The following is a 27,701-nucleotide window of genomic DNA, read 5'->3' as shown; positions in this document are numbered from 1 at the left end:
TTGTCCCCACTGCTTTGGTCCATTTTGTTTGTTTGTTATTTGTTTGTTTTGCTTGATTCTCTTTTTTTTCTCCTTTCTTTATTTTTCTTTCAAAAACATTGGCTTTGAAAACATAGGCTAGAGACTATATACCCTCTCTTCTTGAGCAAACTTCACAAGCACTTCAGTTTTTGACCACTGATATATAAGATTGTTCTGGTCCAAAACTACCCAGCATACTCTACCTGGTATGAAACCTTACGGAGGCAGTTATCGTAAGACAACCAGATCAATCCATAACAAAGATGTTGAATGGCACATCTCTATTTATAGTACATTTATACATGTATACATCAACAAATCTACTACAGAAGCATGAATATCAGGAAGTAAGACACAATGAACCACTCACATCATTCACTCAAGTTGTTCCATACAATTTTGTGTGTGTGTTGGTAGCTTTTTCCCCCCGATTGTCAAATGTAGGCAAGTTTTTACGATGATCTCGTACTTGATTCGTACTTAATTCATACCAACCCCTCCCCTGCCCCCCTCTGCCCCCCCCCCCCCCCCCCCCCAAGAAAAATAGAAGCAGCCATTCTGGCAAAGTTCTGACAGTTTTTAAAGGGATTGTATAGTTTTGGTTAAGACCTTACTTCACATTTCTAACATTGTTTTGGTGAGATAACGAGAAACCTCGCATGAAATATGAAAGAGCATGTAATTCCAAGAGGAATTCACCATTTATTTCATGAAAATTGCCGAGATATCCAGAACAGAGTGATCCTAATAAAAGGTGGGACCCACAATTTATTACGACCGCTTTGTTTTACTTTGTTTTTAGATGTCCCAGCCATTCCAATATCAATCTCCATCTAATAAACTTTGTATTCCTCTTAGAATGGCATGTTCTGTACTATTTCATAACAGGTTTCTTGGTATCTCGCAGAAAGTTAAAAGGCCAATCCTCATCTCCACAAATACTTTACTATCCCTTTAACAAATGGTTACATTTCCCCAGAGTTACTACCATCAGCCAGTTGTTATGATTGCACAGTTATCATTTTTCATCAAGTCTGGCAGGAAAGAGACGGATGCACCTGCTCGTCTGTTATATCTCTCTTTTCCCATCCTCAGCTTTCCCTTTTTTTCTTTTCTTTTCTTTTCTTTTTTCGGTGGTGGTAGCATGGAAGAAAAGAATCTTGTCTGTACACCATCGGAGAATGTAACCAAGGGTAATGTTGTGGTTTGCAAACCATCCTTTCTTTGAAGTGGATGTTTTTCTGATCAATGGTACCGGTTAATTGGCTTAACCCTTGATATATACTTCCACAAAAGGTATTGGTGAGGCTGATGATGTGGGAGCTGAGAGGGGGGTCTCCAGGGGCAAAAAAAAAAAAAAAGCCACAATACCTTACCCCATGTCCTCACTCCTTGCAGCAACATCATTAACATACGAAGGCATTTTCCACCAAACGGAGGGGTTTGTTTATTAGCTAGGCAGAGATACCACACACACACACAAACACACACATATACGCACAACAGATACCCAACTATCATGCTTATATCATGCTACAGCTGTATGACTTAAACAAGGATGTATCTCTCTTCATCTACAATAAATGCTGATCGGTGATCATCGTCTTACCTTTTTCTTGTCGACCTCGTGCGTTCCTCTCTGAATTACTTTCTCTACGGTGGCGGGATCCGAGAACGTGACGAATCCAAATCCCCTGTATCACGGAAGACAAAATTAAAAAAAAAAAATGCACACATGTCAGCAAATATGTAATATTCGCATGCACAAAGCATATCAAATGCAGCAAAATAGAACAGATATGTTTCATTTTCAGTTTTGAGTGATTACAGTTCAAAAGCTCCTACTTTGAGATATTTCTCAACCATCGTGACAATTAAGCCTGGATGAAAGAGTGTGTGCATGGTGGGGGGGGGGGGTGGGAGGAGCCTTGGAGATCAGAGTTTTCAAAATGTACTGTTCGGTAAATGGCGTTTTAAATCTTCTATTTTTTTTCTCAATAACTGTACAAAGTTTGAGGGATGTACTAAAGTGAGTGATAAGTAATCGAAGCAGACATACTGCATATTATTGTATAGTACATGTGGAAGGCAGAATCTTTAACTTTACGGAACAGAAGTAGTCAACTGTGCAGGGGCCAGTTAGATAAGAAACGAGGGGGAAATGGTCAATTTTTTGCCACAAATTGATGCTCTGGTTTCAGCATGAACGAATGCAGCGGGGGCGCAATCAATGCCTTCGACCATGACCCCCAGCGGAGCGGTGTTGTGCCTCAATAAATGCCTCCATGTGGGACTGAGCATCTCTCAGTCCGAGAGGTCAAAGAACTTTTTCACTAACATTCCATCCCCACCCTCCCAAGCCCCCCCCCCCCCCCCCCCCCGAAAAGAACATAATTCGGGCATGAAAATGAACAAAGCACACACGCGCCCATAGACACACAGGCACTCGCTAAAGTGAATTATCCATTCATTATGCCAAACAGCAATGGCGAGGGTTGTCACTTTAGAATGTGCTAATAACAGAGATACTGCATTTGCTGGGATTATCTTCCAGTTTCGTGTGGATGACATCCAATTATGGTCCAAGCCAATGACAGTATGTCCTAAATGCACAAAAAGGGTCAATGTACAGCCAAAGTGCTATAGCCCTCTTTGATATCATACAAAATATATAATAAATAAATAAATAAATAAATAAATGAATAAATAAATAAATAAACATATGTTATATGTATATGCTATGGTATATGTATATATTCATATATTGATTTAATCTATAAAATTTCAATCTATATATCATTTTAATTAAATATGTGTTTGTTTGTTTTTATCTCTTTTTCTTCTCAACTGAAAATATACTTTCACCCACTGCTAGTAGTGGCTGCATCTATGTAATATGATGATTAAGATGATTACATTGCTGAAAACCTGAATCATCAGTATACCACAATAAAATCATGGTCAGTTTTACCGCTATCATTTCACGATCTCCAATTGCTCATTTGCATTTTGCTTCTTTCATCCAGAATCATTATCACTCACATCTTTCTTTCTGTTTTTTTTTTATACGAGTATGGAAATACATGTACGATGAATCTGCCTTTTGTCACATGCCCATCTTTCCAGCTATGCTTAAACAAGTCTTTTATTGGCAATCATCCAAGTTCACTGACACAATGTGGATATTTCAGGCATCACATTCATGAATAGGAAATTGGTTGGCACAGCGGAGGGAACGGCGAGAATAGAACGAGTTCCATTGCCGAGCTCGATTAAATTGGATGGAACGACATCGACACTGATTCCTCTCCTAAGTTGGCAGCATGCACATAATCTTTTTGTGGACACTTCTCATTCTTTTACCCCCCCCCCAAAAAAAAAAAAAAAAAATGCAAGAAGAAATGCAAAACACTGCTACAAAACCAAAGCAAACAAATTCAAGGGACGAAGCTCACACACACGCACACACAAACACACAGATGCACATCTGCACACATACACAATTATGTGTAGGGGCAAAACCACAAAACTGGTTGGTAATAAATCGAGATGAAATTCATTAACTACAACTGCACGAGGGAGTGCTGGGTAGGGGCACAGTGCAGATGCAAGTTATAATTAATGTGATATATTATGCTGCCGATGAAATATAATCTACTTCTTCAATCGCCGCAGGTTCGATGAATCACACGGTACTGGGGCAGCGGGAGATGGGAAAAGAGAACGAGTGTGTAAGAGAGAGAGAGAGAGGAAGGGAGGGGGAGAGAAAGAACGAGTGGGAATGAGAGATAGGAGGTGGAAAGAGAGAGGGGGAGAAGAAGCGAGAGAGAGACAGATAGAGTAAGAGAAAAATATATGTGGTTATCCTGAGAAAAGGCTAACAGGGAGAGAAATGGACAGGGGGTATATAAAACATATAGCAGGCAGAGAAAGGCAAATAACAAGAGAGATAGAGAGGGGGGAGAGGGGAGAGAGAGATATCGAAAGAGTGAGAAAAAGATTACAGGTGAGAATTGCGTGAAATGAGAAATGAACATGCTTGAGGGGGGCCAAGAGTGGGCTGTGGTGTGAGGTAGAGTGGCTCCCGCTTCCCAGGTACTTTCTCTCATCCGTTTGATTTCCATCTCACCATCCCTCCATCCTCTCCTCCTTCTCCTGCTCCTTCTCCCATCCCGATTGAAATTGCATGATGCCGAGAGACAGGAACGCCACCAGGGATGAGAAAGATGAGCCAAAAAAGAAAGAGGCAGAGTCGAGAGAGAAGTATGGGAAGAGAGCGAGAGAAGGAGCGAGAGGGTTAGGGGAAAAAAAGGGAAAGACCCTGGACAATGCGCATGTCACCTCTCCTGCACTTTCCTTTGGAGCTCTCCATTCAGGAGAAGAATCCCTCGGTGGGACATCTTTCTGTCGTGATGGTTTCACTCAGGGCACAAAAGTACAATTAAACTGGAACGAGTTACATCTTCCTCCTCACTCCCCCCCCCCCCCCACCTCCTCCTCCTCTCTCTCTCCTATCTCCATCTCCTCACTGTGTTCCCCTCATCCTCCAGTTTCTACCCCTCTCTCCCCTTCTCCCGGTATCATCCATTTCCCGATGAGAGGTACTAAATGTAACACTTTTCTTTCTAGAGCTCTCTGCCGAGCACTTAGCGCCAATGTGGAGAATGGTCCTTGCCGCTATGAAGGAAGGTGTGTGTTTGAGGATGAAATTTTATTGCCGGTGGAGAAGGATTCAAGATGAGGTGGGGGTGGGGGGGGGGGGGGTGTGGGGATTGAGGAGGTTGCTACGGAGTGACAGAAACCACCAAAAGTGCCGAATTCATTCCTCCCATTTGCCACCCTCAAACCTGGACAAAAGTTCATTAGGGTGAAATCCGGAGATGCACTCTGAAAAACTGCTGGGCCCATCTTCTCCATTTCATTAAATCCAACCAAAATGGGACCCATCATCACGACATACCTGAAAGGCGAATACTGATACACAATTCGTCCGGGTCTCCTTAAATCTCTCCTTTTATTTCTCTTTTCTTTCGTTAGCATTTTTCTCTTTTCACATTGCAAAGTTCCAATATTGCTTCAGTCATGGACGTCTCTTTTGAGAAAATTAAACATTTCTGATTTTGGTTTCAAATGGTTAATCACATGAATTCCATCCAATGCATTTCTTATCCAGTGGACCTTGCTGTGTTCAAAGTAAGTATGGAAATGTCGTCCCTCATGAATGTGAAAAAAAATCTCCTCAATCACTTCTGTGGAACACAATTTTTCTTCCTCTCCCCCCCCCCCATTTTTTTTTTTTCTGTCTTTCTCTTTCTATCAGTATAAAGAATATCAAACAGAAATGAAGAAAGATAATTATTCTTAATTCAGTAAAGGAAATTAAATTCTCTTGGCGAGTAGTTTTCCATAATTGGGCTATGAATATCAAATCTTCTTCTTCGTCCCAATAGATGATATATGAGAAACAATTTTCCCAAATTCATGAAGCTTTGCTCTATCCCAAAAGGTTTCTGTCATGAAGTAATACACGAATGACTTGGAATGACATCTGTGGGCTGGTAATCACATGTTAACTCTTTGCGTGACAAGGCACAGAGCTTAAAATAACCTGCCAAGCTTCTCAATCAGCATTTAGTACAGTCATCCAAACTTGACCTTGAGTTTTAGATTGGCAAGCTCACTCAGGTGTAGCAATTTCACCTCACAGTGCAATGGGAAGGGAATAGGGACACAGCAGGGATTAGGGGGATTAGGTAATCCCTTATATCATTAAAATCAGATTCCAGACATCTGAGCCAATTGGAAAACACAGCATGGGAAGGGTTAAAGGTGCTGTTAATGAAAACACATTGGATTTGGATGTAACACAATATTCAATGCAGATCGTTTGTCCATCAAGTATTTTGCACGACACTACATTATCGTGCAAGACCCTGTTACCCTCCTAACCAGCGCAGCTTTTGAAGTTTATACCAATTCAAAAGCACCATCAAAGAAGTGATTTCATCAGCTTTTTTGTGTAGTTCTTCTATCCACCATTCCATGGGCCACACATAGATAAGGAGAGAGATTTGTAGTGTATGATTCATACATCCCTATGAATAAATGTTGACGTTTCTGCATGCATCAATTCATATTGCAGAAGGCACGGAGTACTTATTACGAAATAAACCCCAGCAGTAACGATAACATGCTTTGCCCTTAGCCTCCATTATTGTCATCTCTCTCGGTGCTCATAGGGGCCTCGGAAGCGTTATTAGTCGTAACACACTCGCCGGGGCATCCAGCCCCAGTGAAGTCAGACGGAAAACTAATGTGTTTGTTGGAAAACACGGGGCGCAGACACGCCGAAGCCCTAGTGGTCTTGACAGATCGCAGCTAATGAGTTTCACACGTGCCCTGTTATGGGCTCCGTGATGCACTCTGCACTATGTGCCAACAGCAGTTATGTGCACCCTGAAAACCCTGCCCGAATCGCACAGCCAGCCAGCCTATGCTGCAAATTCGCATCCCAGAACAAGCATGTGGTCCCGATGTGGATGACCCACAATTCGGCTTACTCATGCGGTAACTCGTCCTGGTATCGACGCTGCGAGCGTTGCATGGTCCCAGCGCTACTCATTATCATGCCACTGTGACAAGCTTACTTCTGATGAAGAGCATTTTACTGCCATCAATACAGAAATATGACCGTCTTTATCCACACTAAAATGTGGTAGAAAACTTTGCTAAGACATGCTTGAATGAGTCTGATTTTGTATCATCTCTAAAATTGTCAAAGCATATATTCATATAATGATCTACATTATTAGATGCATTTATTATTTATTAATTTATTATTGATGCATTTATGATAAGCAGAATTGTACCTCATTTTTTCAATATAATCTATGTACGAGTTTGAAAACTGCAGCAATTCAGAATACATAACTTCTACCATACATGAATGGACTGATGAAGACAGAGCTCTCTTAATATTAGGCTTTTGCAGGGAATAATTTTCCTGGTATCGCATCGCAATTTGCTATGCATTTTTACACCACTGCTACACAAACAAACTTTTGTGTAGCAGTTTTCTTACATAGAAATGTACAGGATATCATTGAAGATATTTTTCATCAGCTGAAATTGCTAATCAAATTTGAGTTTGAAAATTATTCCATGCTTTTGGGTGCTGTTTATTTTTTTCTATTTTGCCTCTGTGAATATTTTGTCTTTGTTCCAAGCCAATTGCTGAAAAGCAACTCTGAATATCATGCTCTCGGTGACAAGACATGACTCCGAATGAATGATCCTCTTGACTGCCAGAAATTGGATGAAAATTTATCTATTAAGATGCTGACTGACAGATCGGGGGGGGGGGGGGGGGGGGGGGGGGGGTAATTGTGTGTTTACTGTCCACAACCCTGTTCATTCGTACCTTGCCCTGCATGGCAACCAGGGATAAGGATGTGCCACTACCACAGAGCTGATGAAGCAGTGTGTTACCATGGAAACGGGGTTCTCCCCTGCTGGTTCTGGCCATGGGCTGTGGGTACGGTTGGGGGTTAGAGAGGGAACCGCACTCAGAATGGGGTTATCAATGGCAACCACTGCTTCCTGCCCCCCTTGTCAAGTTGGGTCACACCCAAAGGTTGGAGGGGGGTGAAGGCTGCTAACAGCGAGAGGTGGACAAGACGCACCTTCCTTGCATGCGACTCGGTGTGCCCTGGGTCACATGACCTTGCATGGAGCTCACCCACGGGCAGATCCAGTGGCAGATCTCTGCGATAGTGTCCTTCACCGGGCGTTATTCACGTCGTCATCGCCAAAATTTCCAAAACCCAGGGCTGAGGGGAGTGACCATCTGATAGCTCTCGTCCATTCAACCTCAGTGGGCAGCATACGTCACACTGGACACTGACTTGTTCTGCCATTTATCAGGGAGGTGGGAATCTTCCCACCTCCCTGCATTTATACAGTGCAGGCTGAAATCATTTCTCTAACAACAAACACATTGTATTATCCTAGCAATTGTTATGAGGAACATTTCCTGGACAAATGTGATTCTTCTCCCTGCAGCAGGCCCCCGTTGCTAGAAACTTTGCGTTTAAACGCAACTTGCAACTGATTGTCACTGGCCAATCAAAATCATTGTTGCATGCATGTCTTCTTAATAGGGCAGACCCTGAGCCAATCAGAATGGTTGTTTCAAAATTAGCAATTATTTGCAATTGATTGCAACTTTCTTGCAACGGGGCCCTGATTGGAAGCATATAAACTCAAGAGCTTATAAGTTTTGAAGAATAATGGTGTATTTTCATTTCCCATCACTCAAAATGTGGATAATTTGTGCCAAAAAAAATTACGAACTTACTATGTCACTTTGAAATAATATCTCATATGACAACAAATGAAAAAACACAACTATTTGGGGGGGGGGGGGGGCAAAATGGGTGCATTTTCAGAGCTACCTACAATATGTACAAGGATCCATTACTCTGAGGGATGGTTACCAAGAGGTAGCATATTTTGTGGCCTGTTTGCATGGCATATATTTTCTATCTGTGTATAAAACTACCTGGATCCCTGCGAAGGATGGCTCAAAGACTAATAAGTCCCTCATAGACACGCAAGTCCAAACAAAGAACACCACCAAAGTTGGAGGTGACTCCGGCTGAGCGTACCGTTTTATTTTCATTCCATGTTTTGTTTTGTTTTCGAATGTTTATTTTCTTTATCTTCTTTTTTTTCTCCCCCATGAGAGCACAATGCTCTTGACGGCACGGCTCCGTTGCTTGGTTTTGACGCACACACAGCATTCTGTGTGCACCTGCCGGACAATTAATTAGCAGAACACCCTCTTTACAAGACCGGGCAATACACTTTGCACATGATAGACTACAAGAGAGAGAGAGAGGGGGGGGGGGGGCAACCAACCATCAACAGCTCTAGCATGACCTGCACAACACTGCGGGCTTAGGCAAAAGACGGAAGCCATAAATAGATGACAAGCTTGTTCCGAAACCCCAAGGATGAAAGGCTGAACAGCAGCGGCAATGCCTTAATAGGCTTTTGCCCCGAAATACTCGAATAAAACGGGCAGAATGAGTGATTCGCACTGGTACAAGCATCCATTTACGCGAGAACAAATTTGCATCTACCACTGAATGAATCTGCTGAAGAAAAAAAAGAAAAAAAGGAGAGCATAAAAAAAAGAGAGAGGTTTGAGAGCTTCCTAACTAGATTACTCTGTGATCATATATCGGTAGTATTGTTTGGAATTAAAGCATTATGCAGCTTCCAGAATAATGAAATGCCTTACAGACCAAATGACTTATTACCTTGGTCATAAATGCCGTGACAAATAAAGATCATACAGTATTCAGCAATAGTCAACTGGGTCAATGGACAAAGGGGGCTTGTTTGGAATATTTTGAATGCTGAGCTATAGAAAGAAATACAGTCAATAGCACCAATAAATCACCTCAAAACATATATTACAACGAGAACTTCCGTCTCTTTTCAACGTAACTTTTTTTTTTCCTCTTTAACCTCTCTCAGTAATCTTTTTAAAAATAATTAATATGACATAGTCCTTTTCAAAAGTTCAAAAAAGAGAATTATCTTGATGTTGTTTCTTTTTTTAATCTTACTGAGGTACAACCGACAAACAAACATACGTTTTTTTGAGGGGTTGTTATTATTCTAAATTTGTGACTCATTCATTTTTCTGAAAATAGATAGCCTTGAGACCAGGGTGAGGATCATCAAGGGTGCAGAAATAAAAATAAAAAAGAAGTTCAGGAGATAAACATTATATATACCAGAGACTGGGGGCAAAGGCTACATCACATTTTATGAGAACTAGCACACACAGGGGTGAAAAACATATGGAAATATCCTACAGGTGGTGGTTATTGTACCAGAAGAACCTGAATGGATGTTAACTGCACACCTTCTTATCATGTAGGGCCTAAACACAGAGGCCCGAATTCACAAAGGTGGTACAAATGAAACCATGGTTTAAACCATGGACAAAAACCATGGAGCGCCAGGTGTCGCAGGGAATATTTCGTTACGAAATCAGTCGTTTCGGCGATGAGATGATTATTTTGTAACAAAATGACAACATTTTGTAACTAAATGGACATTTCGTTAGCGAAACGGTCATTTTGTCGACGAAATGACCAATTTCGTAACAAAATATTCCGTGCTGAGCCACCCTCCCCTCCCACAATTACCCCACTCCCTCCTTGACTCTTCATGTCCCCATAGACTCTGTACATAATCCGATGGGTTCTAGCACGCGATGTTTTAACTCGCGATGAATAATGTGCTACTGATTGTCATACCTATACTGGCCCAGAATTTAGTACAGGTGTCATCACCCAGCAAATAAAACAAAAAGGAGAAACACAAGGGAAAAACAAGGCCGTTTTTAACTAAATACGCAACATCCTGGACAAAGAATCCCCCACGCTTCCTCTTCCAAGGTGCAGCTGTTTTCTCTCTGCGGTATGGCAGGCATATATTTCAATATGAAACCAAAACCATTAAGCTGGACCTAGAGCATGTGGAAGTATAATATTTCACTCAGTGGCAGAGATTTTTGAAATAACAACAACATCAGTTTGATAACCAAATGCAAACTGTTTCCAAATAATATCATACTTAGCAGCACAAGCAAAAAAAAAAAAAAAAAAATGTTTTTATGACGTGGCAATTGTCTGAGACAAACCCCAGGAGAGCCTATTAGTGTTGGTTCAGTCTTAAGCGAAGCCATCAGTTTTGCATCTAATAGGCATTGAGTACCAGCTTCGTCAGTGTCCCTAAACATTTATTGTGGGACAAACCCTTCATTTACTAACTGCAAATTACTGACAACATCATCACTGTCACTGGCAGAGCAATTATCTTTAGATTATCAGTCCCATCACCCTCACTTTGTACAAACATTATCATCATTAACTCAACCATTATCTTAATCATAATCGCACTAATACCAATCACTGTCTTCGTTATGAATGGTCAATGCAGGAAGGGGAGCAACATGGCGAGAGATAGAAATGTGTTTTTCGAGGAATTTAGCTGCTGACTGCCACGTCTCATGCGTAAGCTAGAAGGCTTGCAAAGGGCTGGAGGAAGAGAAACTTCCAACAACTTACTTCCTTCAAAACTACCTACTTCCTACTATGTGAGGAGTATTTTGCGGAGTGGAAATGTTAGTGTATTTTGTGCTGCATGATTCTTATGCAAGATTATAAAGATTTGCACACATTTTGTGAGGTGGTACAATGTATATTTTGTTTAATCTGTTATATCGTATATACTAGTGAACTAACATTACACTAATATCACACAAAAATTACACACATAATATTGTCAATTTGCCAGAAATTTGACATACAACTGTATATCAAATTCATCTGATGCAACAAAGCATGATATTAGCATAATTGCGCAGAACTTTCCGTGAATACTGAAACTACACATTGTATACGTATTATTAATTTTTTGTCTCAGGGTGTAATGATGGTATCCATGCCTTTGATCCTGCACAGGCTCTGCCTTCAGCGCTGGTGTGAAAATACAAGTGTACGATGACAAGCAATCACTTTTAATACTACCAATGAAAACAGAGAATCAATTAAAAAGGTGACAATGTAGTTTGTACCACCTCTCCTCATGATATAGCACCATAACCAAACAGGGAAAGCATGCCACATCAGAATAACACACACAATATTTCTGCTATAATGTTGACCAAAAGTGCTCTTGGGTAAGGGACAAATGACTTTTAACCCGTTGAGGACGAGTCCAGAGTACACTCGGGCAGGTGTCTATGGGAAATGCGTGTTAAAGCAAAATCGGTCCGTTCTCAGCGGGTTAATGCAAAACCAGAAAACCTTGTGGCATTAGACTTTTGTCAATCAGAGCCTATGGTCTTTTTTGCAGCGTGATTCTTTCGGGTATTGCCACTGGCATTCAGTGCACTGCGTAGATAAGAACTTTTGCATGCATTTTACTTTCACAAATCTTCGCTCCTCACAAAGTTCATGAAAATTTCAGGCAGGCATAGGAAAATGTATAATTTCATACAGTAGTATATACCAGGCCAGTGCCCACTAATCTCACATTTCTTTTTCCCCACAGGGAGTATTGGTTGCTTCAGGCAAATTGAGCATGTGCAAATGCCAGTCTGCAGCAGTCTGCTAGATATGAAATGATCGGACTTTCACACAATCCGCAGAGAACATTAAATATCCAAACAATATCCCTGGTTTATCAGTCAAAATTCAGGCCTGTCCTTCGCAGAATCAAGGCAGCGAAAAATAACGAAAACACAGCGTGACCTCAGCAACAATGAGTCAGGAAAAACCCATGGCATTTGAGATGAGACCGGTAAGCCCTCGTAATGCAGACTTTAATTCTACGCTGGTGATAAGTGTCAGACTGTTTACTCTGCCCAACTTTGACAGGATTAATAATCAACTGAACAGGAAACGGTTGACAAATTAATCTCTTTGTCGTATTCTCTACCGTGTGAGGTCGGGGTGGGGTGTGAGGCGGGGCAGATATTTTGTCACCAACGCATATCCTGCAAATGTCACGAGTTCAATTAATCAAGACAGAAAAAACAAACATAAAGATAAATGTATTTCATTAGAATGGTCATGATGCTAATAAAACTGCTAGTGCTCAAAGGCTCAAAACTGCATACACAGCACAAATGTGTACATAATGCTATGAATATACATTGTATATACACTGTATGATTGAGAGTCCTCAAGGATAGTTGACACCTTATTCAACCCTTTCAGACTATAATATCTGATTGATGATATCTGTTGCGGATGGGGCTTAAAAGAGTGAAGTGGTAAGGTGGCGAGGTGGTATTATCTTCAGTTTTGGGAGGAGTGGGGAAGACCTTTAAGACAAATCTTTTTATTCTGAAAATATCCCCTTTTTTAACTGTGACACCGAAGGTGCCCATTCCATGTAGCAGAATATCATGAATCTTAGCGTAAAGACAATTAATCGTGCAGAATTTGAAAACATCTGGCCTCAAAATATCAATGGTATCATTGACCCGATGTAAAATCTTAGCAGAGCATCCAAACTTTCTGAAACACTACGTCACCATAGTAACAACGAAGTACATTTTTCCTTTTCTTCCCCCACCCCCATGCAGAGATATACAACTGTTTGGAAATCTCCATTGCTTTCATGAACTGTAACACAAACTACAATGTAACACTGTGAGTGCTATATAGGCCCTACATTGTAAATGCAAGCATCATATTCCAACTTTTTTTCAATATGAAACTAAGTAATGATGGATGGAAAATTGGGTGGAAAATGCTGAGGTAACAACAATGGCCCCTTTGTTAACACATACGTACATGGACTCTCAGTTTCCATATCCCTTTAAGTAATTCCCAGTGTACTACATTCATGCTTTGTCATAAATGACAATAAGATTATTAGTGCACACTAGCCTCTTTTCCCAGCCATTTTCTATCTTCTGGCATAACAATCACCCCATGCTGTATCCCAGCAATATTACATAGAGTCGCACCTTCCTTCTTTCAATAAAATCCTGCAAGACCTCTAGTCTAGTTGCATTTACAAACTCTTCTTTTTACTCATGCAATCAGGATGCATGTGTTCATAAAATGGTCTGGATACACAAGCCTAATCATAATTATGATAAACATGACCAGGTGGTCATGGAGGGAATAGACCTGTTCTGCACAGTCACGGTAGTCTCCATTTCTGACCCCCTGTCAATAATTTAAACATTATGATGTAGCATATCATGGTTTATTTGGGTATGAAGTTGTAGGCTAGGATCCTAGCTCTAATGGTAAATGTTTGACGCAGGGGAGCCCTCATGCCCAACCTACAAAGCCCAACACGTTTTGTTTACTCGCTTTTTTAGTGGATTGTTTGTCCCTCCAAGCTTTTTGTTTACCGAGCCCCAGTGACTAAGACCCACTCCCTAATAATATCTTCTATCAGTCATTAGTACCTCACAATTACTCTGAAGGCTATCATAGTTTGCTGGCAGGATTGCCACTCCAAATTCTTCATTGTCTTTTCGCCTGGGGAGAGAAAAAAAAGGGGGGAGAGGAATCGGGGCCCAATAACATCAAACAGCTAGAGACTTGGCATAATTGATGGCGTGTACATAAGGGTTTGTCGTGTTCTTCCTTCTCTTCCTCTTACGATGCCTCTATGTTTGAGGAGAGGGGGCATATGAATTAACATCTTACCCAGCTTCATCCAAAATGTTCACCCTCAGCACAAGTTTGGCCACAATGCACACATGGCGGGCATCATAAACCGAAGAACATACTGTGGCAGGGTTATATCATGGACCCATACATACGCTTCTTTGGTGGGCATCTGTATAAGCCCATACATGCACTACTCCTGAATTACCCATTGTCCAAAAATCAAGAAGTGCACACCTACCAAACAATGCACAATGACCGTACAATGTACTTGACCAGTGTTCTGTTCTTGCACAACTCCCAAACAACAGCCACAGATCATATTACCCCCATGAAGCTAGCCAGCCCTTCCTGGTAGGAAGACAAACCAATGCTCTATACAACATCTGGCTACACCATCCCATACAGTCAGGGGCACTGTTTTTTCTCCACCAAGTCATTGCAAAAACCAATGCAAATTAGACTGGAGGACCTAAAGGGAAAATGAGGCATGTAGGAAAAAAAGGCCCACAGAGCCTAAACTGGCCTTTACTTGTGTCCCATTAGCTTTCAATTCCATCATCTATGTGCTCTTTAAAGTGTGGTCGATAACTAATGCATGCTACGGGGCTCTGTGGCGTGCTGTATAGGCCACCGACACAACAATGACATACACAATATCTGTGTGTACATAATATCCTTTCTAAAATGGCAGAAAATATGCTCCGTCATTTGAGCAAACATTATCCAGAGGAATATCGCTGACGCTCCAGGCATCACTCATAACCAAACTTCCTGAGATCTCAGTCTAGCCTCTTCTCTAGACCGTCAAGAAAACAAAAGGAAAATTGAGAGGAAAGAGAAAATGAAAGGAGGGTAAAATAGAAATACAATCTGCTGCCAAGGAGAAATGTTGTCCGCCTCACGAGTTATGCGCCTGGACCAACACGTCGTCACTGTCGTGACACGGCGGGTTAAAAATAGTCAAACCATGAGCGAACAGCTTTCAATCCATCAATTGTGCAAGATGAAGTTCGACTCCTTTGCCTAGTTACAAGCATGTGATAGTCCCACTTGGCTCAAATGGTGCTGGAAAAAATCCAGCAAGTTGTCTGCCAGCATCAAGGATGGGCTTGTCAAACATCTTTGGACACTTTGCGAAATGTCTGGCCAGTGTGACTGGAGAAGGATTGCTTGGAACATTTCGGCTCTAATGACGGCACACTGACAACATACAGTACACCATCAAATCTACACATAATATAAGTAGAGAGACAGAAAAAGAGAGAGTGGGGAAGCCCCCCATCACAGTTTGGCTTTAATCCCAAAAGAAGGCGGCCACGGCCCATTGGATCCCACTGTCCAGAATCGCATTCATGGCGATGCTCAATTTCAAGAGACGCAGCCCAAAGAATAAAAGTTGATGTGCTCTCACTTTCGATGGCAGCTCAGATGCACAGCACGTCAAGTTAAGACTTGCATTCAAAAAAAATAATTTTCTTCATATCTCAAAAATGAATATATTCTTTTTTATAGCATTCGAATTGAAATAAAATACTGTAGTTCACAATCCTATTCATATCTAAACTGCAACTGAAGGTATGACCTGCATCGCAGTGATGAAATTCAAGTTGTTTGTACCACTAATACTATGGAGCTAAAATATTGGTGTGCTCTACTTTTGATGTAGTGCCACATCTCGTGTAAAATACATGTCATGTATGTACAATAGTGTATGTGTAGGCCTACATGTATGACAAATGACTCTACAAGACCACACACATCATTATGAATACATGGGACTGAGTCCTGTGAGGTAAAACATCAACCTCATGACCACTTTACACATGATTTTGAAAGAGGAGAGTCATTCACGAGGCGATCAAATTTCCCGACATGTGACTTCTGTTACTGGTGATCCGCCGAAAAAAATAGATGAAAAATGATAACCACGAACACAAGATGGCAGAGGATGTCAATCCACAAAACTCATGGCGGTCTCCCGCCACGTAGGAGGAAAACGCAATGTACGTCGTGGAATGGTGCCAATCACAGTGACTTGGCGTAATAGTTGAAGTGGACTGATTTTTGCAGACGTCCCAATTAGCCTGCAGAGAAACAGGTGCTCGGCAGAGGTTACGCAGAATCTTTATTTGGCAACTACTCGTTTAATAGCGATTCATTAAAGCCTGAGGCTTATCTCTCTGCATGGGCCCTGTTCAATATTTATGGTTAGGCTGGAGACCTCTCATTCAAGGGAAGAAGAAGGAACTCGAGGCTTTCGGAAAAGGACCCCGCAGTAACAAAACAAACAACAACAACAAAAACATTTAGTTAAAGAAGACAATAAAGGGAGGCACAAATATACTTGTCTCACCTTTTGTTAGACCATAAAGTTAGCAGATCAAGGAGATCTCGGAATTTAGTCAACTACATGTATACCTTCTGTCTGTCCACTCACTTTACTGTATAGTGACCCCTCCCACTCCATCCGTTTTTATCCATTCATCAAACTGTCCAATATCATCCATCGATCTATCATCCCCTTTACTTATGGCATGAATCTGTATCCATTTAATCTATTTAGCTATCTCTACTATCATATCCAAATGTAAATGTCATACATTATAAATGATTTATGGCGGACTTGATGGTCAATCACAACATACACATATCCATCACATTCAGATTTTATATCCCCTCCAAATTGCAGATCAAAACAAACTTCCGACTCAAAGTTTCACATTGTTTTATCAAGACCATACAGTGTACACGCCTGTCATTATTTAGGCGGTCACGTTGCAAAACATCACAATGGTTAACAGCCACGGCTCTGAACAATTTTCCACATTTCTTCTCGGGGATGATGTACTACAACGTTTGGTCCGTTGGAACCCTGATTCAACACAGCTATTAAAACTCATGAATGGATTAGATCTGAAAAGAGGTAAGCACATGATTCTGCGTACAATGTTTACCAGACAGGAGTAAGCAATAAGAGGTAATAGAAACCAAACTCCCAAATTGATGGGGATAAAAACATTTGCCACCAAAACTACTCAGTTTTACACCCACACTACCATTGAGAAATGAAAGAATTTGTAGAAAACACACTTCCTCCTTTTCCCACACTATAATCATAATATCTACATATCATGTACATGTACAAATGTACGTCCCCACACTTGTATTTCACTATGGCCTTGAACAAATCAGCAATATAATCCAGGACATGAGATGTTTTTTAAGTCTGAGCTCCAATTATCAAGGATTTTCTATTCTCTCCATATCTTCCACAGTTCTTCGTGTAATCATAAATGAAAATTGCTGTACACATTTGAGAGATTATTTTTACTGGGACTGTATGTTTTCCCGCATCTATCTTCTCTTCAATTCCAAATGTCTGGCAGCCCTTATCACGTAATTGTCAGACCATGGGAAGTTGTTTGGTTCGGTTCCAGACAACACTATGGAATAACCAACTCCAGACGTGTTCATTAACGCTGACACTGGCTACAGAAATACCCTCGGCAAACCAGTTTCATTCTGGGCAGCTCTCACGTAGTATTCCTTTGTCACTCCGCAGCAACTTACAATGTACCAACAAAAATTTCATCAGACGACCGAAAAATTCCCAAATTTTTTGGCAGCTTCCAGATATCACAGGACAGCTTTTAATAGTGATAAAAATAGCTCAATGTTGATCTGGCTATGACCTGTCCCCAGCATGAAATGGGCAATGTAAAATATATTCGTTCAAGGAGAAATATAACAGCGACTGCCAATGAGAGAGGGAGATATATAAAACAAATATAGCATGCATTGCGAGAGCCCCTAACTGGTTGAAATTATAGATTCTCATGTAACAGGAATAGCACCCCTTTTTTCGGGGGGGGGGGGGGGGGGGGGGGGGCATCCCCTTTTTAAAAAAAAAAATTGCAAATTCTGTTACCGAGGAATCCACAATTTAATCAGACGCTGGAAATAGTGCACAATATATTTATCATATACAGTTCGTATCTTCAAATACATATTTAAAAAGAAAAAAAAAGTTTTCACTTTGTACTATAAATATTCCTCTAGCTCTGTTTTTTTGTTTTGGTTTTTTTTTTTTTTTTTAGATGATATTGCAGCACACATGATCGTGCAGTGTACCATGGACAGTGGATGTGATTATACAGTAGCCTATGAGGTTGATACCAATAGCACTTTACACAAGTCATTGATGAATGTACATGTACCATGAATATGGCGTCAGATACATGTACATCATGGTATAATGCACTATTTATGAATATGACATCACAATAGGGCATATTTTTCTCAACTGGCATTTTGTTTCAACATAGTGTATGTTTGGTTGCATGACTCTACAATGTATTTACATACATTGTAGACCAATCCGCCAACAGGATTTACATTGTAATAAATGAAGGATACAAATAAATAAACATATACACATTGTAAATATATGTGTGTGTGTGTATGTATTAGAAAGAGACAGAAAGATAAAGATATTATGTGTATTATACTCAAATATATATACAGCGTTACCAGTTATAAGTAAGTCACATGTAAGATAGTTTACATCGTATTCTAAAGTGTGAAAACAGATGGGAACAGTGGTTTGTGTCATGGCCCTTTTTAATTTTGCTCCACTTGGACATTAAACTTAGTTTCCATGGAGAATAACATACTTTCAAACTATCATCCTAACAACATTGCAAGGATCATTCATCACTTGGTTACGCTGTGATGACCTGTTTCCTCTATGCATGGCAACAGAGGAACATCTGCCACAGTATACTACATACTGCTCTTTGCTCACATACATCTGTACGTCTCCTACTAAGGCATTATTTACCATTTGCAGATGAAACAAAAACCCAGCTCTAGCGCTTAAAAAATATTTCTAAAATATGTGTTAGGGATAGAAACAACCAATTTGATGTAAAAATTTGAATCAGTTTAATCAATGTTAAGTACTGTTAGATATACAAAATGTGAACAATAGTTATAATCAAAATGTTTCTAGACTAAACCATTTAGTTATGGTTTATTCAGAAAAATTGTGATATCTCCTCATATTTTCAATTCAAAATTCAATTCAATGGTGTATTTATTTCCATCATCAAAAAGAAAAGAAAAAGTTGACATGATCCAAAGTGATACAATTTTTTCATTTTTTCTTACACTCGTCTGACAAAGGATTTTTTTTTCAAATACAATATAAAGTATATACACGAATGATGTCATAAAAAAGAAACAATGCACTTTGCCATGGCAACAAAAATAGTAAATAATATAATAATAATATTTCAGGCTTTATTGCAAAATTTTTAAATTGTACGATGTTTTGTGACCTATACAACGAACTTACACATATGCATCAAACTTGATATCTTTGAACATTTTTTAAAATCACTGCTCCCAATGGTAAACAGTAGGCCCTACCTTTAATAAGAGCAAAACAAAAAACTTAATATCCAGTACGATAGCTCATGCTCTCATCTCAAAGATATGACTAATAGCTCCATGATTTCATTCATATATGATGAATTTAAAATTTTCACTCTCATTCTTGTAAGTTAGTGCAAGCAGCTGCATCAAAATACCCACTTTTGCTCTTGGTGCCAGAGATACATTGTATCTGCTCACAAAACAAAAATAAAATACAAAATCTAAATTGCTGATGACTCTCTTAAATCTTAGAAAGAGACAGTGGAGTGGTTTAAACTTGGCTGTCATGCTATGATTTTTCCCAAGAAATGATGAAGAAGCAGGATAGCTTGCATACCCCACGATGCCCTTCACTCCCCCACACTGCCTATTGTAGTTTCAGACTGGAGAAACATTCCACTATAAATCCCCATCGGGCCCTACTACATCTGAACTTGACAGCTCCCTGGCTCTACGGGCCGCCTCGCTCACTCGCTCTCTCTCCCCCTCTCTCCCTCTCTCTGACAGCCCAGTGAGCTATGCAGCCTCCAGCTACGACTGCCGACTGTGGACAGTGAGCTACACGTACTGTAGCCCGAGACGAGGCAGACTCGCTACGCTATGACCTCTCTTACGACTTAACCGTATCAATCACGCAGTAACATTTCTCATCTATACCTACTCTTTCCTCCCATCAATATCTTGTCTTTGACTATACCTAAATCCTGGCACACTCATTATATACAAATGTAGCTGCTGTATTCTAAACAAATTCTCTCCTATTTCAAGTTGTCTGTAAGTTTGTAACACCAGCATTCTCAACACTGTACTATTTCTAGTAAATACCAAAATCATAATCATTCTTCCCGATCAAAATCTCCTCTACAATTTCCAAATGATAACCACCCTAATTTTCAAAAATACACTGTTTTCAAAATTCATGCTTCATCAAATGGATTTCACTTCGTAAAATAATTCACTGTTCATAAACATTTCACATTATATTGGTTCATGCTGTTTTAAAAGATATTGGGTTCAGCGGAAATATTCCTGATTCTCAAGTTTGTGAAAATAAAATAAAGTTGTGGCACACTACATCCATTACTAACTTCAACAAAACCTGGAAAGAAATCATTACTACCAAGAAGGGGAAATTTCAATATATATTCATCTTTACAATCTATCGACTCTTAGCATAGCTGCTTTGCAACACATATACTGGGTCACTACTATCTTTCCCAAAGGCTAAAATCAATGGTTGTCCACTACTGAGTGTACCAAGGGGCACCATCAAATTTATCAAATATGGTATTAAAGTTGCCAAATTTCTGAATTATGATATTTCAGTTGCCAAATTTCTGACATGGTATTTCAGTTGCTAGATTTGGGTGCTGAAGGTGCCATTATGATTTGACATCTTCTTTTTTTTTGTAAATTTAAACTAAATATTATATGGCACACCTACCCTACGCCACGGAGTTCGGAGGTGCGCCCTAATGCCTTTCTTTTTATTGCTCAATCTTGCATGCATCCTGGCATTGATTATGGCATATTTACATGTAACAACTAACATGCCGTAATGCTTTGTTACAGCCTTGAGCAATTCACAATGACTAGTAAACACACCATGAAAGGAAGCACATGGGGCTACTAACCTCTGACACTTATATAAAAAAAAACATTCTGATGTACAGAGAAAAAAAACTCAATTTGAAGGCTCAAACGATAATTATTTTGGTGCAACAGTGTCAAAATTGCCCATAACAACCATGCTGCAAATACAACACTACATTTGTATCAAATTTTAAGAAAAAAAACCCACGTTTTTCATTTCAATAACATGTTGCCCTAGTTCATGTGAGCAGAAACAAAAAAAAAACAGTAAATATTGGGAAAATATTCTCTTTGGCAGCTTTAAACATGATTTTTTTTAAATCAATATTATGCAATATGATGCAATATTATTTGAGATGATTAATTTTGCTTGTAATTGATCAATTCTTTTGATTATGCATTTTTAAGGAATATTTGTGAATCTTTTAATTATCAGGAGTTTAAAGTAACATTTATGTTGAGTTTTTATGGCACGGACTTGCTGAAAACCAGCCTCTTGCTGATATTAATTTTGTGAATAAGTAAAATAAATTTTGATTTAATCAAACATTGTTTTGTGGTTTTGTGCAATATGTGTACGTGTGTGTGAGAGAGAGAGAGGTGTTGGAGGGGAGGACCCCCCAAAAAAAATTGATGGCAGGCAAAAAGAAAGAGAAAAGACAAAAACTGAGTGTGGAAATCATGCTGCAACTAACCCTTTGGCCAGCTTGCCGAGGGACACCCTAAATCTTGCTCTTGGCCAGTAAAATTCCTTGGCACTTGCCTGCTACAACTGTGGGGACCTTGTTGCCCCACGAGTATTTAATCAAGTGGAAGAAAAATGTTTTGGAACACCCTGGGTATGGAGAAACATGCAATTTTGTGTCAAAGAGGGCTTCTCAGGTTAGACTTTATCGCCAACAAGAGAGAGTGATGGTGAGGAGAGATACAGGTACGTTGTAGATCTAGTGGATCGTTGCGGTCCGCGTTCCTTACCTGGAGCGTCTAGTGGTGGTGTCCCTCATAATGACACACTCCTTGACGTCTCCAAACTGACAGAAATACTTCCTCAGGCCATCTGAAAAACGACAACAAAAGAGAGAGACGCATGCATGGGATAACGGGATGACACAGCACATCACGCACATTTCATCCACTGACAAAAACAGAAACAAAAAGCTGCTGTAAACATTCTCAGGTTTCTGTCTTCCAGTGAAATCCAGATATGCATGTAAAAGAAAAGAGAAAATTAAGATGCCTACTCATAAATCTCCCCGAATAAGATAAACGTTAAACACAATCTAAATAGCCAATTACAAGGTTTGATATTTATTTCTTTATTATATCAATTCACTTATTTTTCATAAGATGTACATTTTGTACTTTGTACATTACACATCCATGCTAAAATGCTCAAAAGATTGCCATAGGACTGACATAACTTTTTTTTGTGTAGAAATCTGCAAGTGTTGGACTACATACAAATATACAGGTAGTAATATTTGTCGGGTTTCTCCTTTTTTTTCTGTCAATTTATCAATGTTTGATAAACTCTCCATTACATGTCCAAAATGAGTGAATAGATCACCGAGTGCTTCATGAATTTGAGTGTGATAACATGACAACTGTGACTTCAAATACCAACTGTACTATACACTTGGAAGCTGTATAGCTATCCACTCACAGATACTTTCCGGTACACAACTTACTACAAATGTAACTTTATCCATGTTTACAATGTATTTCAGTCCTGTCTGTATATTACTTGTGATGCAGACTTTTGAAAGTTCAGTATTCCCTCTCTCTTCCCCCGATAAGCCAACAACATTGACATACAAAAGGGAAAATAAACTTGAATTATATATCCTCCCTTCCCAAGTTATAGATGAACCTGTTTTAATTTTGTCAAATCATCTCTGACTCTGATAGGAGTTTTCTCAAAGTCTCTTGTTGGAAACAGAGGTTAACAAACAGATCATTGGTTACACATCATTTATGGCATCACGCACTTCCTCACATTCATAAAGGGTGCCACTGGCATCACGGACAGTTATACCGGTCCTTGTTAGGCACTGGACTGTTAAGTGACGTGGGCTGGTAGAAATCCCACGCCATTGAAATCGAAATAATAAAAAAGAATTCCTTGTGCATACAGAGCTCATTCATGGAAGTTTGGAGAGCTCATAATTCATAGTCTGTTTTCTAACATACATATCAAAATGTCCCTTGATTCATGTGAAGTATCAGTAGTGAATAAGCACATACTTTGTAGAACAGCAACAGTCTTGTGTGTTGTATGTACCACACGTACCTCCCTAATCCCTCTCACACTATTGCACAAAGCACGGACTGAACATCATGAAGCATGTGGATATCATAATTCTACTTTTCAGTTGTGTGTATTTTTTTTCTCCAATTTCCATTAATAATTCCTTCTATACTTCAGAAGGATACAGCTGCCTTGCAAAACCATTGCTTCATATCTTTCATTCCATCTTATCAATTCAGCTCGTGCCGTTCAACCTTTACACGGCCACAACTAAATAAACAAAGATCCCCCACGCTGGCAGGTGTTTCAAGCAGTATCGAAATTGTAGGTCGTAATGACAGGCACATTCTCCACCTGATGATCTCAATGAAGGAGCTGCCATTTATTGGTCTACCAATTCCTCTTCCCTCTACCTGAAAATATATAACTGGTTGCCTTTCACAGGCACTTGTATATGACTGTGTAGTTCAGTTAGAATATGGTTGACACGATCTAATCATGACACTGATGTGAATATCGAATGTGTTTTTCTTGCTTGAGTAACCACAGATGGGTCGAAAGTTACAAATGACAACATTCTTGTTTTCCTCACTAAATTAGATTTTTTTTTTTTTAATGACATTTTCCTCACATGGATTAATATCAAACTTGGGAAAATATATGATAGACCTGTTATGTATAGCAAAACATTTAAATGGTTTCTTTTTGTGGATTTCATGGAAAGATTTAGTGCAATATATATCAAGACTCAAAAGCCACTTTTTGGTACTCATCAACTTTTTATTTAGCACATGGTCGGAGGCATATGACACAATATCAACATGGCTTACATTATGCAATATGATGTTAATGGAGTGATCTTATGGTTAGAACATTAATAGAAACTCAATTATATGGAAAACCCAGCCAAGCTTAGTATTAAAAAAAAAACACCTTGATACAGTACCTTGAAAACTGAAAGATCAGGACATGTATTCTTTTTTTTTTTTGCTTCTTTTTCCCCTAAATTCAACTTACTACATTTTCAGTGATTTTCATGTGTAAAAAAGTTGTAAAATCAATGATCATTAAAGTACTGTGTGGTCCTATACACTATAATTAATAGATCAACATTGCATACTGTCATCACACTGGTATAAACGTATCATGAGGCCTACATCACTTGCCTGTTGGGTTTTTTCTTTTTTCTTTTTTTCTTTTTTGCTGATCACTATTTCCCATTCTACAAGATCAGCCATGTTGCTGAAATCTGGCGTTTCAGTGACGAAATAAAAATGGAGTCTCTGCTCAAATGTTCCAGTCAATTTGCATTAACCAGAGAAAATCAATAAGGAAGTATTTACAAGGGTAACCCAGTATTCTATGGACCAACATACCATTGTGGGATAAAATACAGGCTTTGAGCTTTTCAGGATGAATGTTAATGCTCTTATTAAAGTAGGCCTATACAGCTCTATGACTTCTGCAATAAATTGGTACCTGGACTGTTGTGAAAGGGTAATGATATTTAATAAACATACCAGTTGACAACATTTGGAGACTTGCTAGAAATACACACACCAACTTAAGAATAGATGTAAATATATTTGTATATATGTCAAATATGGGAAATATATATCTATTTACTATTGAATGTGGTTCCATACATAAAGTGTACATATATTTACTTTTTTTTACACACTTGGGATAATACTGCTAGAATTTCATTGACCTGCTCCATATCAAGGTGAATAACGTGTTACAGCTGCATCAGATAAGAAAGGTAAGAAGGGTCAGTTACAAAACGAATAGATGAATATTGAATGAGCAAATTAATGAATGAATGAACCTGTGCAGCCCGTGTACGTTGATGCCCTAGCGGCGGAGCGGAGGATATGTGTGTGGGATTAAATTACTGCTAGATCTAAATAATTTTATTTTGCTATGCTCACCTGTGCTTGTCTCCCAGCTAAGTCCTCCTACAAACATTTTCCTGTGGGTGAAAGAAAATTAGAAGCATCTGTGAGGTCCAGCACGTAAATATTCCATTTAATGGTTACGAACACAACACAACAGAATATATTTCCAAAACACTGCACATTCGTAGCACGGTGATGATCGCTTCGCTTCCTCGGCGAGCTAGCTGGCTCGCTGGCAATGCTCAGTACCTCGTACTATACGTGCAACGTGTAGGGGCATTCCATTGTGAGCCGACAGCAGCCAGCTGTTCGTAGGCGAGATAGGTTCACACGCTGAGACATAAGCCTGCGGTAGATAATGCCATGCGAAATTCCACCTCGGCGGCTCAAAAAAAGCTCACTTTTCCTCTATTTTCCACATATCCAAGAAGATCCATACTTACCCTGGGTCATGATTTCCATCAGCATCGTGTGTTGTCGCGTTTTGCTGGCTCGATGGATCCATTTTTTCCTATAAGCTACTAAATCCCTCCAACTAAAAAAGGCCCAATACTACACAGAATAGGCGAACGGTCCTTGTTGGCACATGGGTATGGGAACTACTGCGTACGAACGATGGTATGCACGCGATTCTCGGCTGGCTCGACTCGCTTCGCGTTTGTCGTGGGTGGCACTCCACTAGCTAGCTGCTCGCAGCAGAGCAAGGCTTCAATGTACCCGGCAAAACACAAAGGGAACTGATAGTCAGTGACCAGCAATGAAGGGCTGAACTCGGCAGCTGATTGGCTGTTCATTCCGGTCAATTCCCGGTCACTTAGCGATATAATCAATGAGTCGATGACGTCAACGGAGTTCCGGACACTCCTACTTCGTTCTATTTTTTTTTTTCCTGGTGCTGAAAAAGGTCGATTTAATCTTTCTTTCTGTTTTTTACACCCTGGAGAATCATGAATTGCACAAAACGAAGATGTACTAATATTGAGGTACACTACTAGTATAACTCTTGTCAATATGTCAAGAAAGCATTTTTTAGGGAAGGGAATAACTGCAACCCAACATTTTCGAATGTTTGTGTAGTAGAATTCATATCGTTCTCGTTTTGTTTGTTTTAAGACAATTCTTCCCACTTGATATGACATTAAAACTAAACATTCATAATTATGCAAAACGGTTACATTGACAGGAACATGGGGTAAGAAGCATAAGCAAAGAAAAAAAAAACAAGGAAAGAAACAAACCCGAGAAATATGTGAAATTCATGCTGAAAATGATAAATGAGGAATAACCCGCGGCGATGGAAGTATTGCCATTATGTTTTATTTAAGCCGCTGGTGGTGTACACTGACAAAATTTTGTGACATCTCATTTGAGATCATAGCCTTCGTTAAAGTCGCTTTTGGCATACACTATAAATTTTCATTCAAGCGTGAACATTCGTGCTTGTTTATTGCTTGCTTGTTTGTTTGTGATTTCACCAGCTTCCTGGCCTTGTGGATGCGATAACTGTAGACGTCCATGCAGCTTTTTGAATCCAGATAAATTCATTAACTTAGCGCCATCTTTAGCCTGAACTGAGACTAAGAACACCTTCCGAAACAGAAAGCACATGCAGGCAGTGAAGCTCAATGTTTTCCTTTGCTGACATCATGAACTGCCCCGGATGTTTGTTTGTACACGTGTTCACTAAAACCCGTCTCACACATTACAGACGTTGTTGATTTATTCGTACTTCCTTCTTTGTACAATATAACAGTACAATTTGCAGCCTTATTTACAACCCGACTATAAAATATCGCACGGTTTCTGTTCTCCTTTTGTTGATTTTGTTCTGTTGGGGCTTGTAAATTGAAATTAGGAATCTAAACTAGCCTTTTTATTCGCTCTCTATGTCGCAATACCAAGCGTCGAATGTCTATAATGAGTGTGTGCTTGATTATATAGTTTGTTATGGCGGCTTGGTGTATGGGTCACCTATACATAGGCAAGGTAAAGTGTCGGTGGAGATGAGGATTGGGCTTTAAACTTTTTGCGAGATACCAAGAAACCATGCACTTACGAAATACTACAGAGCATACCATTCTAATTGGAATGGCTGAGACGTCCAAAAACAAGGTATAACTAAGACAAAGCAAACGTAATAAAAGGTGGGTTTCACCTTTTATTACGTTTGCTCTGTTTTGGATATCTCAGCCATTTCAAAACCAATTTTCATTAAACAAACGTTGAATTCCTCTTAGAATTATATATTCTTTTATATTTCATTAGAAGTTTTCATTATCCCAC

The 27,701-nt window shown here is 39.6% G+C and overlaps 1 protein-coding gene across 1 annotated transcript in view; it reads right to left on the bottom strand.

Annotated features, from left to right (window-relative positions):
- LOC139710692 (RNA-binding protein Musashi homolog 2-like) overlaps window positions 1-26,102 on the bottom strand; it is a 61,534-nt gene extending 35,432 nt beyond the window's left edge. Inside the window, exons 1-4 of the mRNA XM_071622612.1 lie at window positions 25,862-26,102; window positions 25,452-25,492; window positions 22,248-22,329; window positions 1,631-1,715 (exon numbers count right to left, since the gene is read on the bottom strand). Coding sequence (XP_071478713.1) covers window positions 1,631-1,715; window positions 22,248-22,329; window positions 25,452-25,492; window positions 25,862-25,923 — 270 coding nt within the window. The 5' untranslated portion in view covers window positions 25,924-26,102. The remainder of the gene's footprint in view (window positions 1-1,630; window positions 1,716-22,247; window positions 22,330-25,451; window positions 25,493-25,861) is intronic.
- Window positions 26,103-27,701: the final 1,599 nt, after the last annotated feature.

Source organism: Diadema antillarum, unplaced genomic scaffold (genome assembly GCF_040938485.1).
Source record: "Diadema antillarum isolate AM-2024a unplaced genomic scaffold, OU_Dant_1.0 seq00001553_RagTag, whole genome shotgun sequence".
Classification (NCBI taxonomy): domain Eukaryota; kingdom Metazoa; phylum Echinodermata; class Echinoidea; order Diadematoida; family Diadematidae; genus Diadema; species Diadema antillarum.
Note: the sequence above shows the minus strand (reverse complement) of the source record. Positions and strands in the feature narration are given on the sequence as shown.